This window comes from Sinocyclocheilus anshuiensis, unplaced genomic scaffold, assembly GCF_001515605.1.
Source record: "Sinocyclocheilus anshuiensis isolate Anshui unplaced genomic scaffold, SAMN03320099.WGS_v1.1 scaffold328, whole genome shotgun sequence".
Taxonomy (NCBI): domain Eukaryota; kingdom Metazoa; phylum Chordata; class Actinopteri; order Cypriniformes; family Cyprinidae; genus Sinocyclocheilus; species Sinocyclocheilus anshuiensis.
The window spans coordinates 495,185-511,249 of NW_015558621.1; the positions used below are offsets into that span (position 1 = coordinate 495,185).

At 36.6% G+C, this 16,065-nt stretch overlaps 2 protein-coding genes across 2 annotated transcripts; one reads left to right on the top strand and one right to left on the bottom strand.

The window, feature by feature from the left end:
* The first annotated feature begins 495 nt into the window (after nucleotides 1-495).
* Nucleotides 496-8,696, top strand: LOC107680657 (nocturnin-like). Its single transcript, XM_016476654.1, has 3 exons — nucleotides 496-1,080; nucleotides 5,961-6,227; nucleotides 7,389-8,696. The coding sequence occupies exons 1-3, from the start codon at nucleotides 897-899 to the stop codon at nucleotides 8,273-8,275; spliced, it is 1,338 nt and encodes a 445-aa protein (XP_016332140.1). The 5' UTR covers nucleotides 496-896; the 3' UTR covers nucleotides 8,276-8,696.
* Nucleotides 8,697-10,563: 1,867 nt separating this feature from the next.
* On the bottom strand, nucleotides 10,564-15,943 carry LOC107680577 (ETS-related transcription factor Elf-2-like). The gene is made up of 6 exons (XM_016476513.1): nucleotides 15,631-15,943; nucleotides 14,657-14,803; nucleotides 14,351-14,546; nucleotides 12,338-12,430; nucleotides 12,052-12,212; nucleotides 10,564-11,725 (listed from the first exon to the last, which is right to left on the bottom strand). The coding sequence occupies exons 2-6, from the start codon at nucleotides 14,729-14,731 to the stop codon at nucleotides 11,084-11,086; spliced, it is 1,167 nt and encodes a 388-aa protein (XP_016331999.1). The 5' UTR covers nucleotides 14,732-14,803; nucleotides 15,631-15,943; the 3' UTR covers nucleotides 10,564-11,083.
* Nucleotides 15,944-16,065: the final 122 nt, after the last annotated feature.

The window sequence follows — 16,065 nt, forward strand, 5'->3', positions numbered from 1 at the left end:
GAAAAACAAGTAGATAGAATAGAAAAAATAGAAAGCTAGTGTTTGTTAGTTTTTTGTTGTTGTTTTTTTTAATAAAAAATAAAACAAAAAAGAAGATAAATATAGATAAAGTAGAATTAAAATAGAATAGAAAGTGCTAGAGTTAGAGGGTCAAATAAAGGTGGAACAGATGTAAATGTGCATATTTTAGCAGAACGATAGCCTTTCGTTTTATTTAAGCTGTAATTCTGCCTGTTCATCCACTGATGTCTCTAATAGGCTACGAGTATTTCTTCTTATACCAAGAGTATTCCTAGAAAATCATGTCACCAAATATGGAATGTGCTTATGCGCTCTGAAAATCGTACTATGTACGTCAATGATGACGAAATATTACAATTTCCATACGTCTTAGAACGTTCGACTCTGATTGGCGTGAGTAGCTCCAAGCCCCTCCCATTGTACGGATTTTACTTCAGAAAAAGCACGGGGTGTCCTTTGACAGTAGGACTAAACCATTCATTGTTGTGTAGGTGAACATCGCGTGAAAACGTTGCTTTTTTGTATTTTTGTACATATTTTTTGGATTAGTTTGAAATGTTGAAATCCTAAATGTAGTCGTAATATTTCATATAGAGAATATCTTAATACATTATGCTATTTTGTTAGTGCATGAAAACCTAATCTACTGAACTCCCCTATCAAGACGTGTCACCCTGGAATATGATGAAACTTCTACCGGCATTTTTCCATACACTGAAAAGACAACGAAACATGTCGAAGTAGTGTCAAAAATGGCTTTTACAAGTGTTATATAGGTTTGTAAACTTATTTCTTGCTTAGCCATACTTAAAGCCATAGTTTGGCTTTTATCAGTTTAAACTGCGGTTCGAAGGACTGTCGATCGAAGAAGAACAATGTATCCGGCCCGGCGCTGTTCATCGCTGCTTCACCGAGACTTGGCCGCTGTCTGTCTCTCATCACTGGGGACACATCCAAAGAAGTCCGGTCCGCTGAAGAAAAGCAGTCTTCCGAGTTCACGAGTTCATCCTCCTCCAACAAGGTCCAACTCATCACCCGTTCTGCTCAGTTCTTTACAAGGTAATTTAAGAGTTCGTCCCATATTCTTTCCGTTCCTAGACAGAAGGTGACTTGGAATGCGCCTTTGACGATCAACGTCGATTTGAGACAGTCTAATCTGTTTTTAGGGTTTTAACGTTATGTGGTGCAGTGTGAGAGGATTGAGGAGAATCTTATGTCTAAATGTAAAGAATGTGATTTGAGATCATATCACTTAGTGTGTCCCTCGTGCTCTAACACAGATGACTCATGTACAGTAAGAGGGAGAGCGATGATTGTGTCATACACCCTCTGAGGTGTGGAAACATACTGCAGTTTCCCATAGCAAATCCCCAATAACGGTGTTGTTTGATTTTTTTTAATGTAAAAGGCATTTTATGATCTTTATTCAGATGCATTTGTTGTTTTAGAATTCTAGAACAAATCTGTGGCCAAAAGCAGTATTATTTTAGTATTATTTATACTATTATAGTATTCATTTTGAATTAGCTTTATTTTCATATTTTTATTTTTCATTCTAATTTGAGTTGAAGTTATGTGCATTCGTCATTCTTTAGTTTTTTGTTAACATTTCTATTCAGCTTGAATTTATTTTTATTTCAGCTTTAGTCATTTTAGTACTTCATCTAATATTTATATTTTATTTCAGTTACCAAAAATTATTTTTAATTGTTTAAACGTTTTAGTAAGATTAAGAAAAAAAAAAGTCTTTACATTTTCATACTCTTTTGTCTTGTGAAAATGTTACAATTCTGAAGGAAGTTTGGTATATAATGTTGTTACATTATTATTATATTTTGTTTTTCTTAATATTGTTTGCTTGGGTTAGTTTGGTGTTCTCTACTTAGATCTATTCTAGTGTGCCTTCAATGTAACTTGATAGTCCTGCTGAAGGTCAGTGAACAGTATCCTTTAAACAGCCCCTAACAGTTCAATCCCCAAACTGAACAAGTTTTTCTAGGTTATCTGAGTGAGATATGCTCTCTTGTTAGATTTATCAAACTCGTCCTCTGCATCATCTGTGCAGTTGCCTTGTAATATTAAGCAGAAAGGACAGAATATGCATGTATGTGCCTGTGATCAGCTAATGAAAAGATGGAAAGCGACAAACACATGATACTTTAAATCAACAAGGTTTTGTTAACCAGCGAACAGATAAAACTCTGTACAGTGGAAGTGATTCCAGCTGTGTGTGAACAGATCCCCCTGCAGGACTGCTCTTCTGTAAGGAATTTGACCTGGAACAGGACATGGTCTGGCAACAGTGATGTTATGTAAGTTAGACTGAATAAGCAAATAATAAAAGCAGCTCCAGTAATTGCTGGGGTATTAACAGTGAAGAACTAGTATTTTGCCGATTGCAAATTGTAAAATTTGGATTTATAATAGTATTAATACCCTCAAGAAGACAGTAAATGCCTGCAAAAATATATCCACAGCAAGGATGTAATCAAGTATTTAATATTGACATGATCCAAAGGCAGAATTTTTAAAAATCTGAAAACACTGAAAAATCCATAATAATCAACTACTAGTGTGGACATGTCCTCATTAAAGTCTATGTTGATTACATCCTTAATCCAAGGTGTAGCTTTTCATTAAAAGGGTCATATGATGTTGCTAAAAAGAACATTATTTTGTGTATTTGGTGTAATGAAATGTGTTAAGATATAGTTTTCAGGTTATAGTTGGTGTGTATCATCTTCTCACCTAATGAGGTTGTCAGCATTTCTCTTAATCAGAGAATAGCTTTGTACTCTTTGGTAACTAATTCTCACATTTGATAGTTTTACCAGGCCTAATTTTACATCATCAGATTGAAGTATGCATACAAGTCATATGCAGAGACAGGCAAATATGAAGTTTTACAATAATTCTTAAGTTATTAATGCAGTATATATATAATTTTAGGTAACAATGAACAACATTTCTTACAGCATTTATTAATCTAGGTAAAAGTTTATTTGTAAATATACTATTGTTCATTGTTTATTTATGTATTTTAATTACATACAATTATTTTAATATTTTAAATATTTTATAGTTTAGGATCTGTAAGAAAGAAGACTCTTATGTTCACCAAGGCAGTTAAAATAACTGTTTTCTATTTTAATATATTTTATGTAATTTAATCCTGTGATGGCAAAGCTGAATTTTCAGCAGCCATTGCTCCAGTCCTCGTTGTCATGATATATGTAATGAATGAACTAATGCCAACAATTTTAAAATTGTGAGCTTATTACATTTCAGACTAATTAGCCACACTGTCTTCCTCAAACCATATATTAAATTAGAGCTGAAGTGTTTCTTCACCGTGCATAACCGTGTGTGTGTGCAGGCATGCATTGGGTCCCTCTCGTGATTTTCAAATGAGTCATTGTTCAGAATGAATGGCAGGGGAAGCACAGACACACTGGTTCATTCAGGAACCCTTTTGTGTAGGAACACACACACACAGATACACACACTGTCACTGTCACATCCGCAGCCCCCAGAATCTTCACATACGAAAGCGTGCGAGCTCAGTGGGTGAATGCTTGTGTTCTCTCTGTCCATCGTACACTAACCCACTGACCGGACACTGGATTAGTCCTGGACTCCCTCAGAGTCAAAGCGAAGAGGATTGTGCCTTTAGATCACATGCATCGGAGACAGTCAGTGGAAAAGGATATAATTAGAGGTATTTTTTTTAAAGAAATATGTGAATCTAAGTTCTTAAGATCATAAGACCTACATATACCCTGACTAGTCATTGATTTAGTTACAGTGGATGTCTAGAGATGGTGAGTTTACTTAGATAAGATGACAAATATGATTGTTTAATGCTGATACAAGAGTTGCATGTGACTTATAAAACTGAACCGGTTGGTTTAAATTGTTTGGATGCTGTGTGGTTTAAATGATTACTAAGCAATGACTAGCCTTACCCATGAACAGCCCTGAGTATTCAGCAGTTGACTTTGACTATTACATTAATAAAATCTTTACTTGTCACTTATGCTTTTTCAACTTGACAAATACATAACCAAACCCATAAATATAAAGAGAGAGAGAGACTGGATGTAGAGTTCTTGGATGTACTATTCTTGAGGAGGTAAAGGAGACAACGGAGGTGGAACAAGATGGAGTCAGATGATATGCGTAAGATTAATGAATCAAAGCTGTGTGTCTGGCATAAACATTTAAGTCAAAATTTAAATGATCAGAATAACTGCAATGTTTGATTGTGTGTTTGTTTAAATGTACATTTTATTTACACAAACAGTCAAACGTTTCAGGTCAGTAATGTTTTTTTAATGTTTATGAAAGACATCTCAAGCTCAGCAAGGCTGTATTTATTTGATCAAAATACAGTAAAAGTAATATTGTGAAATAGTATTACAATTTAAAATAACTGTTTTCTATTTTAATATATTTTAAAATATATATATATTTTTTTGTGATAGCAATGCTGAATTTTCAGCAGCCATTATTCCAGTCTTCAGTGTCAAATGATTATAATTTCCTTCAGAAATCATTATAATATGACGATTTGCTCCTCAAGACATGTTTATTTTTATTTTCATTTTCAATGTTGTAACAGTTGTGCTGCTTAATATTTTTTGTCGAAACCATCAATTTTGCAACATAAATATCTTTACTTTTGTTACATTTATTGCCTCCTCCTTTTTTAATTGTTTTAATAAATAAATCTTTGAACATTAATGTAAATGTAAGATTAAGATGACAGGAATGCAAAATTTGCTGCCATGATGCTACTGTTTTTGATTGTTGCTAATGTTTTCTGAGGGGGTTTTAGTATATTGTGCAGTTGCTAGAGTATTCTGGGTGGTATAAGTGGTTGTTTACTAGTCTAAGTCAAATTGGGTTGTTTATGAAAGTAATAGAAAGCTTCTCCACAACAAGCTACATGATTTGAGTTATTATTCCTGTCTAAGCCAAGTTAGTATAAAGTTTCTATACACCAAGTATAAGCTAGTAATGGTGATTCTAGTGCAAACAGGACTAATAAAGGTTCCTGTTTCCTGTCCACAAGGAGTTTAGTGTTTCCTGCAGCACTGTTTGTTCTCGATATTGTGTCTGTGAGATTGAGTTGAGTCACGACAGACAGTACACAGCAGTTTCCATGGCTGCAGTTAACCCATTGTCTATTTCCATGATGAATAATTTACATAGCCGTAAAACTAGCATCCAAAAATCTGTGTCCATCAAAATTGAAGAGGGTAATGAGATTAATCAAACATTGTCTATAAAGGTATACAAGAAACATGCACACACTCATGCAAGAATGTTAATAGGTGATTCATATCTAGTTAAACCTCTTCTAAAGACTCAAAACAAGTCCAGACAGATGCTGAGGCATCAGAGACACGTCCCTTCTGAACTTATCAGTGCTTTTAAAAGGAGTTTTACTCTTCAACATTTGATCAATACACTGTGAGGTATCATATAGTAACCAAATAATTTTGTTTCTAGTTTTACTTTTTAAATTATACTTTAGTGATACACATTATGAACAACAACAAACAGACCTAATTCATCTGCACTTTAAATAGCTACCATGTGCTGTCATAGTACTGTTTATATTTTCATACACAGTGTACTGCACCGCTACTATTTATATCATTGGCTGCTGTTTGTTTTGTAGAAAGTATGTCGTGTCGTCTTTCATACTATGTACAAGTGAGTGACAAGCAGTTTCTGCATCATATCATGCTATAGGCCTGTCATAGAAAACTTTTCATATATATATATATATATATATACCCTATACTACTGTACTATACTAAGATTTTATGATAATAAACATTGATGAATTATTATGAATCTGTAAAGTTCTATAAAATCTTGTACAGCTATACTAGAGTGTGTATAAGATGTTTTGTGATGTGTGTGTGCAGTGTGTCAGATGGGCAGCAGCAGCAGCAGCAGTAGTAGACTCTTCAGTACTCTGGCCCAGACTCTGAGCAACGCTGCGCTGGCAGACCCGCATGTGGATACTGATGACTACGAGTATGAGCAGGCTGACCCAGATGCGCTGTTGCGTGAATGCGAGGAGGTTTTGAGGAACCGGCCTCCTCGACTGCACCGAGACTTTATGATGACCAGAGCCTGCTCACTGCAGAACGCACCCATCCGCGTCATGCAGTGGAACATCTTAGCACAAGGTACAGAGTCTGTCTGCTTATGTCATGTGTTTGATTCATAGTTGATTCACAGGTGGTAACTTAAACCAGGGGTTTTATGCTTTTTAATGCCACCACCTTCCTATAATATAAAGGCAGCTATATATTTGCATGTATAAATACCCATTTTTACTGTGTAATAAAAATAAGCATGATATTATGTTTTCTCAGTAAATAATGTACTTTTATATTGCTACTGTACTAAAGCCAAAGCAAATTAAAAACTAAAAACTTTTCCCAAAAAGCATTAAGTACATGAATATACACCATCGTTTAAAAGTTGGGGTCTGTAAGATTTTTAAAAATTATTATTTTTACATTTTTTTTTTTGAAATTAGTCTCTTAGGCTCACCAAGTTGCAAGTTCCAAATTTAATAAAAGATGCAGTAAAAACAGTAATATTATGAATTATATAGCTGTTTTTATTTCAATATATTTTAAAATGTAATTTATTCCTTTGCTGAATTTTCAGCAACCATTACTCCAGTCGTCAGTGTCACATGATAATTTAGAAATCATTCTAATATGCTGATTTGCTGCTCAATAAACACTTATTATTGTCAGTGTTGAAATCAATTATGCTGCTTAATATTTTTTGTGGTAATTGCGATGCATTTCAGGATTATTTGATGAATAGAAAGTTCAAAAGAACAGCATTTATTTGAAATAGAACAGTGCAAAAATAATTTTTGATCAACTGAATGTGCTCTTGGTGTATAAAAGTATTAATTAAAAAAAATTAATTAATTTTATTAAAATTAAAATTAATTTAATGATTAAAAAGAAAATCATACTGATGACATATTTGAATGGCAGTACACATAAATACATAAAATAATATACATAAAATAATAATAAAATACAATTCTGGACAGTGTTTATAAAGAATGTAAAGTCAAATTCTGTATGATTTTAAAATGATCGCTTTAAACATATCTAATATATATTTGAAGCTAACCTATTGTGTTGGTATTTACATTTGTATTTTTTCTGAATTTATGAGGCAGTCCTAGCACCCACTTCCAGCCCCCAGTTTAAAAACTCCTTGCTTAATGTTTATAAAACTGAAGACACTTCACCTTTCACTGCAATGCTCCCATATGGTGCCCAAAACGTGACGTAAATGTTCTTGTGTATCTGCAGCTCTGGGTGAAGGCAAGGACGGTTTTGTGCGCTGCCCAATGGAGGCATTGAACTGGTCAGAGAGGAAGTATCTCATTCTGGAAGAGATCCTGACCTATAGGCCAGATGTGTTGTGTCTACAGGAGGTGGACCACTACTTTGACACCTTCCAGCCTGTGCTCGCCAGCTTGGGCTACCAGAGCAGCTTCTGCCCCAAGCCATGCTCCCCCTGCCTGGACGTTCACAATAACAACGGCCCTGACGGCTGCGCTCTGTTCTTCAACCGCCGTCGCTTCCAGCTGCTCCACACCGCTCACCTCAGACTCTCTGCCATGTTGCTCAAAACCAACCAGGTTGCTATCGTGGCTACGCTTCGCTGCAGGTTCACAGGTCGAGTCTTCTGCGTGGCAGTAACACACTTGAAAGCGCGGAGCGGCTGGGAGGCGTTTCGAAGCGCACAGGGGGCTCACCTCCTCCAGCAGCTCTGCGAACTAACCACACAGTCGCACCCGGAGGTGGATGATGAAAACCGGACTAGGGTTGGGGAAACCGAAGATGGTATTCCGTTGGTGGTATGTGGGGATTTTAACGCGGAACCAAGTGAGGAAGTGTACAGGCGCTTTATGACTTCTCCTCTGGGGCTAGATAGTGCTTACAAGTATCTAAGTGAGGATGGGAACACAGAGCCGCCCTACACCAGCTGGAAGATCCGGCCCAGCGGAGAGAGCCGCTCTACCTTGGACTACATTTGGTACTCAGAAAGAGCGTTCCAGGTGGACGCTGTGCTAAAGATACCGAGCGAAGAGCAGATCGGGCCGGACCGGCTTCCGTCGTATCATTATCCCTCTGATCATCTGTCACTGGTGTGTGACCTAAGATTTAGTCAGCAGCCTCATAGGTTCATGTAGCTGTCAATCATTAGTGCTCTCCAATAGGGATCCAGAACAGCTTAGGACATTCCTAGAGTACGTGTGCGCATGTCTGAATGTGAGAATGCATTATTGCAAAGAATGTATCATTTTATTCACCTATTTTTACCTGCTTATGTAGGTCTTAATGCACCTCTTTGCTTATTATTTTCCTTGATGGAGATTAATTATTATTATGCTCTCATTGTTTGTTAAACAGAGGTTGTGCAATATATAGTAATTTATTAAGTGCTAAAGGATGATCTCAGGAAGACGCACATTCTCGATTAAAAGGTTCCACAAGTGGAAAGATGTTTATATTTATACTGACTGTATACTTTTTTTTCTTTTAGTAACACTGTAATCATTGATATGTTTGCCATTGACCAGTAATCTCTAAATACACCACAGTTTATTTAAATTGTGTGGTCTCTTTCTTTAATAACAAACTAATGAATCAGAAGTCTTGCACATTCATGGCAAATTTAACATGATAACAAGCTTGACTCCGTGCAATTAAAGATGACATTAAACTTTTTTTTTGTTTGAAATTAGTAAGATTTAAATAATGAGCGAGTACATCATAAAAACATTACACACTGTGTTTTAGAGCTGTCTGACAGATTTAGCAGGAAACGGCATACTTCCGTCATTCGTCACGTTTGTAAATAAAGGTAAGGGTGCTACTGCTACAAGCAGTGGGATTTGCCCTGAAGCCAAAACAAATTAACCTCAAACTGAAGAGTTTACAAGCAAAAAGCTACAGCGCCCATAATAAAACAGGAATCAACATACTTTGCATAGCATCCTATTTGTTGTGCACTGGCTGTTTATCATTTATTTGCCTATAAATAACTAGTTACTAATATCCATCATTTTACCTTATCTGAAATCAATTGGCATGGTTATATCCAATGTCAGCCATGCCAAACTTTTGTAAGGTTATATATAAAAAAATATTTTTACAAGTCTAAACAATAGAGCCATATAAGCGTTTTGAATATGGATATTTTTCTTACAAAAATCCATCGATTCGCTACAGAAGGCCTTTGTTCAACCCCCGGAGCCGTGTGAGACACTTTTGTTTTATGGATGGCCAATTTTTATTTAAGTTCTTTTGGACTGAAGCAATGCAACACCCGCTGAGTGGCATTAAACAGCTTGAAAGATCAAAGACAATTTTTTATATAACTCCGACTGGATTCGTCTGAAAGAAGAAAGTCATATACACCTAGGATGCCTCGGGGGTGAGTAAAACGCAGCCTAATTTTCATTTTTGGGTGAACTAACCCTTTAATTACATTCATAGGATCTTCTGTAACAGTAAGTACAACGTTGTGCCTCAAGCCATCGGAATCATCCGCATAGACTGACAGAGCCGAAGCACAACTCACCTAATTACCAAAACACTGTTCCTCCGCATGTAACTTGTAGTTTGATGCTTCAACTGCTAGAGGGTCAAAAGTTACATAGTGTAGTTTTTTTTTAATTTTTTATTATCTACACAACTCTCATTTCTATATCAGTTTAATCAACATTTATTTTGTTAACATATTCTTCTTGCAGTCTTCTAAATCCATGCTTTAATGGTGAAATCTCTTATGATCCGGATGCAAAGACTGTCATTCTTTAGTCAATCTATTCTGGTCCGAATCTCTCGGAGCAATTAGCAAAAATACGGATTTAAGGATTTGTTTAAAGTTACCAACACAGTAAAGCTCTCCAGTAATCCTAGTACATTCCACAGAGACTAATAAAGTCTCTACAGTATAACATCTAATATCAAACTGTATAGGGAACGTTCGAGTGCATGAATGTACAGAATCTTTGGGCTGTGTTTGGTTTCATAATGGACAGAAATTGAACTGAAATTCACGCCATGAAGACTGGTTTCCTACACTCCATGATTTTCCCATGTGTCATTTAGTAATGAATGGATAAAGATCTTTAAGTTCACATTTAAAAAGAGTCATTTCTATCCACAAAAAAAAAAAAAAGAACCAGTTGTTTGCATAATTCTCTATATTTAAATCTACTTGGATACAACTTTAGGGTAAGAATACAACAAAATATACGCATCATATATTGAATATTCAATATACTGTATCAGACATTCTTTCCCTTTTTTGTACATGTGAAAAAAATGATCTGCAAAATACAAAGCAGTGAATGCATGATACAGAAATCAGTGATAAATGCACAGAAAGAAAATGATTTAAAAAGTCTGAAATGACAAAAAAAAACATTTGAATGTCCTTCAGAAAAGTTTCCTTTGAACTGTAAAAAAAAACACTTTTTGGTACAAAATACCAAAAAAAAAAAATCTCATATTTACACAAAGCACAATCAGTTACTTTTAGTAATGATTTAGGAGGAAAAAGCTGACCTAAGGCTGTTTGTTTTATTATAATTAACTACCGCAATTGTGTCTATGCACAGATTGTTTTATGCTCCAAATTACCAGGTGATCAAAATCTTGGCTGTTTCTCTTCACCCATGTGACTTCCTCTCAGTCTTTAGCACCAAGTGAGGTTCGTTCCTACAGCATCACAGCACAGATGGTATGCTATAACAAAGTGTGATTTGAATAGATAAATTTAAGAAATAAAAAAGAAAAGTCTAACCCAGGCTCAGGCTACACACGGTGGTTATATTGTTGGGCGTGAACAAGCGTCTGAGCTGTAGTGCTGGTTTCATCCGTTTCAAATAAGAGACAGCCACTCTTCACATCACTTGTTTTATTTGCATCTGTGTCACAAGCATTGATGTCGGTTCCAGTGAGTGAATGCAGTGATATTTGATGTTTGCTCAGCTCAGTGTGGTCGTGGGGTTCATCTCTGTGCTCGGTGTGTTCTCCACAGCCATGTTAACTGTATGATCCACGGAAACCTCAGGAGTTTCAACCTTAATAATAGTCACATCCTGTAAAGACATCGCTGGCTGTGCGTTCGGCACCACAGTCACTCCTGGCTGCGAGGTCACCACAGTTACAGGAGCTGTGGAGGCGGTCGTGGAGATGTTGGAGGGGACGGCGAGCTTCAGGACTTGGGTGTTGCTGGTAGACACGGTGACTGGGGAGAGTGTACTCAGAGTGATGGGAGTGCCGGGTTTGCCAGGCATGGTGGGAAGGGTGATGAGCTGCAAGGTGATCCTCTCACCGCTTTGGCCCTGAGCAGGCACTAGCGTTGGCACGGCCTGGAGAACCACTTTGCCTGCGCTGTTACCCCCAGCGACGGAGTTGGACGCAGGGAGAATCGGCGAGCGGACAATGGGAGAGTTGACAGTTACTGTGGAGATTTTCTGACCCCGTGTTGTCATGAGTACAGGAACCTGCATGGCAAACCTCACTGTCCTGGAAACAACAAAAAAACATTGTGATGGGTGTGATTTTAAGATGTAAAATTTTAACCACAATAGGGCCATATGAAATACATTTCCCCACCCGAAATTCTGTTTTATTTCTTTCCAAATTCTGTGTTTTTGTTTTATTTATATATGAAATAAATAAATTATCAGGATCTGATTAAACATAATTCTATTATACAGATAATTGTGAAATAGATTTTCATTACTTTTCAAAAACTTTACAAAACTTTCTAGGCCTGGAAATTGCTGTTCAATGACTTTTCCAGGTTTTTTATGACCGTACGAACCCTAATGTGATGATAATTCTTAAAAAACGCCATTATTTTATTGAAAAGAACAAAAAATAATAATAAAAAAAATAAAAATAATAATAATATATATATATATACACACTGAACAAAATTATAAACGCAACACAAACATATCTGTAGTTCATGGTATTGGGTAAAGCGTGGTTCACCTCTTTTTTTCTTCTTCAGTAAATCGGTCTCCTGCAGGACAACAATATCCTTGGCAACGGGTCCCATATCCTCTGTTCTCACTTCAACCTCCACCTCAGAAAAAAGCTCCTCTGCAGATTGAGATCTATTGTTATTTTTACTCTTCACACAAATGTGATATACTGAGTAAGTAGTAGTAATTTGTTAGGTTAGCCTGTATTACAGCATGCAGTGCATGTGTAGATGTAAATCTCACCTGTGCTGCGATCGCCCTGCAAGCTGGCCGGTGAATCCATGTGCAGCAGAGCTTCAGCTGCTTCAATAGTTTTATCATACACAGAGACCTCCACTAAGAGAGAGAGAGAGGGGAAAAAAGTTGTTTTTTTTTCTTGCACAATAAAAACAAGCAAACAAATTGCATATATACAATCATTTAAATACTCTGTTCTAAAACAAAAATCCTTTTGCTATCTGTTTATTAAGACTATAATGTAAAAACAGATGTTACAGGACCAAAAAATGATTCAAGAAATCAAAATTGAGCTTGCTTTTGATTAAAAGAGCATTCTGTGTTCATAAATATTTTCCAGTACATAAAGTAATAAATTGGCGGTAAAAGAAAAAAAAAAAGTTTATTTCGATGTTCATTGGCTACACTGCATCTTACAAAACAATACTAAGCGCTCATTGGCCAGGCGTCCTGTCACTCAACGACCTATAACGCCTGTAAGTATACTTCCGCCCTAAACTTCGAAAACGAAAAGCGTATTTTTAATCATATATTTGATATACTGCACCCAGCGAAAGTGCTTGAATAGTTCTCTGCATCAAATACAATAAATCAAAACGTTACTTGTTTATAAAACCAAACGTTTACAACGCTTTTTGCATCAAAGTCTCATGAAACCAAAAGCTAACCAATTCAGATTTCTTACATGACGCTTTTAATGTAAAAAAGCAAACCCGCACCCGTTATCCTTCAAAATATATCGCAACAAATTTGTTAATTGTTGTCTTCGTGTAAAGACATCAGTAAAAAGCAGAACCGTTAGCTGATTTAAACAAACAATCAAAGCCAACAAAAATTAAACGGCGGCTACAAAACATGTTAACCCTCAAGCTCTACCGCAAACCCCTGTTAAGCCGTAAACCCTGTTATAAACACTTTAACAGACAGCGTGGCTAAGACGCAAAAAGAAAACAAACACACTTCCTGGTTCCGACAATCAGCATCAATCCGCGAAGAACAAATCATAACTCCAACTGACTGTAAACGAACACTTTTGAATATACACAACACCGATGGCACACATTACTCTAAAAACACAGAATAAAAGTGTCGCTACAACAAAAAAAGCAAGAAATTACTTCGTATTACTTAAACTTGGCGCACGGGTTGACGACAGCTGCTCTTCACTTCCTGGTTGTCAAACGCTTCTTTTGCATCCTTCACTTCAACAGGAGCCCAGTGCTCGTTACCTCAAATCACGTGACACACTTATGTGACGAGTGATGTATTTTTTGTTTACTATCTTTGAGTAAATCGAACTGGTGTTTAGATAACACTGTGAAACTGAGTAGTCATACCAGCTGCATGCTGTATAAAAACGATCAATAATCTCTAAAATGATACAAATAATTACCAATATCTCTCAGTCTTCAGTTACAAAGACGACAATGCAACTATACATAAGCTTCCCTTCTGCGTTTTTAAAAGGTAAATAGAATTCTGAGCAGTCAATGTTGTATTTCGCATGTTTGAGCACAGAGAACAAAACAAAATAATACAAACAAAATACAGAACAAAAATAATACAAAACCATCGTTTCCATCCAGATTAAAGTTTGCATAACCTATTTACCCTTTTCCATGTGTTTCAATTGTACTAATCCTACACAAATTATACTGTCAAGAAGCTTTTTTTCTAATGTGTATCTTTTATAACTTCCACAAAAACGCCACAAGATGTCCCTGTTTAGCTGTTCCTGCTCTTAAAAGAAAATTAAGCCCTCTAAAAAATACAGGGCATATTTGGAAAAGACTCTAAAATCACCATCATGTTTAGTGGTAAACATGGTAATTCAAACAAGTCAATGCAGTCATGTTTTTCTGGGTTTTCAGAATTAGGTTTATTGTTTAGTTACACACATAAAAAACAAGTGCTACAACTTGACTACCTCACTGATTGCTCTCTCAAGCAAACGCATAATACAGCATTTTCCTTGCATGGAAATACAGCCCTCTAACAATTGTGAGAATTACTGCTTACCTGCTGCCATCTCTTGCAACTCAGTCTCCACAACCTGTTCCTCAGCCACATCCTGCACCAGGTAGGTATTCTGATCATCATAGACTAACACCTGAGCAGCATAACACTGCTCCACATCAGCACTATTCACCTGCTCCACTATCACTGCAGGGCAGGCCTTCTCTCCGTCAGCCTCCACCCCATCAGGACAAACCTCCTGGGAAAAAACAAACACTTTGAGTTTCCTTAAAATGTTTTTAATGTAGATTTTAGTTAAGCTGCAATTCTAATATGAGAGGGTGTATTTTGTACAAATGCGGACTTCACCTGCTGAGCTTCCTCATCTCCAGCGACATACTCCAATATATTCCCTCCACCATCTACAATCACCACGGAGGTCATGACTCATTCCTCTGTGTCAGAACCGCACTTATCCACTGCGCCCCTGCTGATGACCTTGAGTGACGTCACAGCCTGAGAAATAAAAACAGTCATTGGTAAATGCAGTGTGGAAAACACTGTGCACTGTGTAAAATATTAATATCTTTAAACCATACCCCTCAACATACTGTTCAGACAAATCATTGTAAATTAATTAAACTATTTAAGAATTAAAATCTCCCAAAGGCATTTGTACTAAATCTTGTGACTACTTAGGTCAACAGGGTACGGATATCATCTGATGTCTTTTCAGTTGGCATGGAAATAATCTAATATTAATAAAGAGCACAAGCAGACCTTCAGGCAAACAAATGCACACACACGCAGAAACAAAACAAGAAAACGGAAGAGGCCTGTATCCTGTTGGCAAAAGTGATCTCAGCCCAATCATATTCACGGTTTCAGGTTTTTTTCTCAAAAGAAAAATCCCTAAGGGTTGTGCCCATTTCATGCCCCATCTTTGCTTTTAATTTCCTCTACTGTGTTGCCCTTTATCACGGTTTTCCATCAAGCATAACAAAATGTAAACACTGATACTAGACCCTGACTAGGGGTCTGTTATATTACCGACATACAAATAGCGCCTCCATTCTCCTGCAATAACATATTGTATCAACTGATTTTTTTAACAAAGAGTGGCCAAATTTGAAATATTAACAATGAATAGAAAACAAATGAGAAACAAATGAAATGTTATATAGAAAAAAACACCCACGAATCATTAGATTGGTAAACAAACGCTTGATGTATAACTTAAAACAGCCGCGCTAAAAACAAACCGCCTTCTTTCTAATGATGGCTAAATTAATTAACTTTAACCTCTTATGTATGTATACATAGAAATATCTGATATTTCTCACCGTTTGTGATGATTTCTTGTCGTTTGGTGCACCTCAAGACAGTCGAGTGCACTCTGTCATAAGGTTAGCATGCTAACCATGCTAATGAGACTGATGTTAAAGCGGGTCAACTTGCGCGAACTGCTCGCTGATAAAGAGCACGCATGCATGCGATAGACATATGTCTATTTGGTCAATGTAAAATATAAAGAGATATGAGTTTTGACAGGCTGCGTTGGTGTAGTAGCTAATGTTTTGCGTAGCTGGTCTCGGGCCTCCCGTTGGAGGATCTGACTGACGAACTGCGCAGCAACCGTAACTGACGTAACATACACCCTTGTCAGGTGCGCGCGCGCTAAAATTTCAACAAGCTCAATTTAAAAACACAATAAACAAAAAATAATGGGATAGAGATCATGACATAAACTATTTTTAATACTATCACAATAAATATCA

Bases quoted from the DNA above. Each gene is read 5' to 3' on its own strand.
- LOC107680657 (XM_016476654.1), top strand. From the start codon at position 897: ATGTATCCGGCCCGGCGCTGTTCATCGCTGCTTCACCGAGACTTGGCC. The intron at 1,081-5,960 runs GTAATTTAAGAG...GTGTGTGTGCAG, and splicing joins TCTGCTCAGTTCTTTACAAG to TGTGTCAGATGGGCAGCAGC. The intron at 6,228-7,388 runs GTACAGAGTCTG...GTGTATCTGCAG, and splicing joins GTGGAACATCTTAGCACAAG to CTCTGGGTGAAGGCAAGGAC.
- LOC107680577 (XM_016476513.1), bottom strand. From the start codon at position 14,731: ATGACCTCCGTGGTGATTGTAGATGGTGGAGGGAATATATTGGAGTAT. The intron at 12,213-12,337 runs GTGAGATTTACA...CTCAATCTGCAG, and splicing joins GCAGGGCGATCGCAGCACAG to AGGAGCTTTTTTCTGAGGTG. The intron at 11,726-12,051 runs GTTTATAATTTT...GAAATAAAACAG, and splicing joins TACAGATATGTTTGTGTTGC to AATTTCGGGTGGGGAAATGT.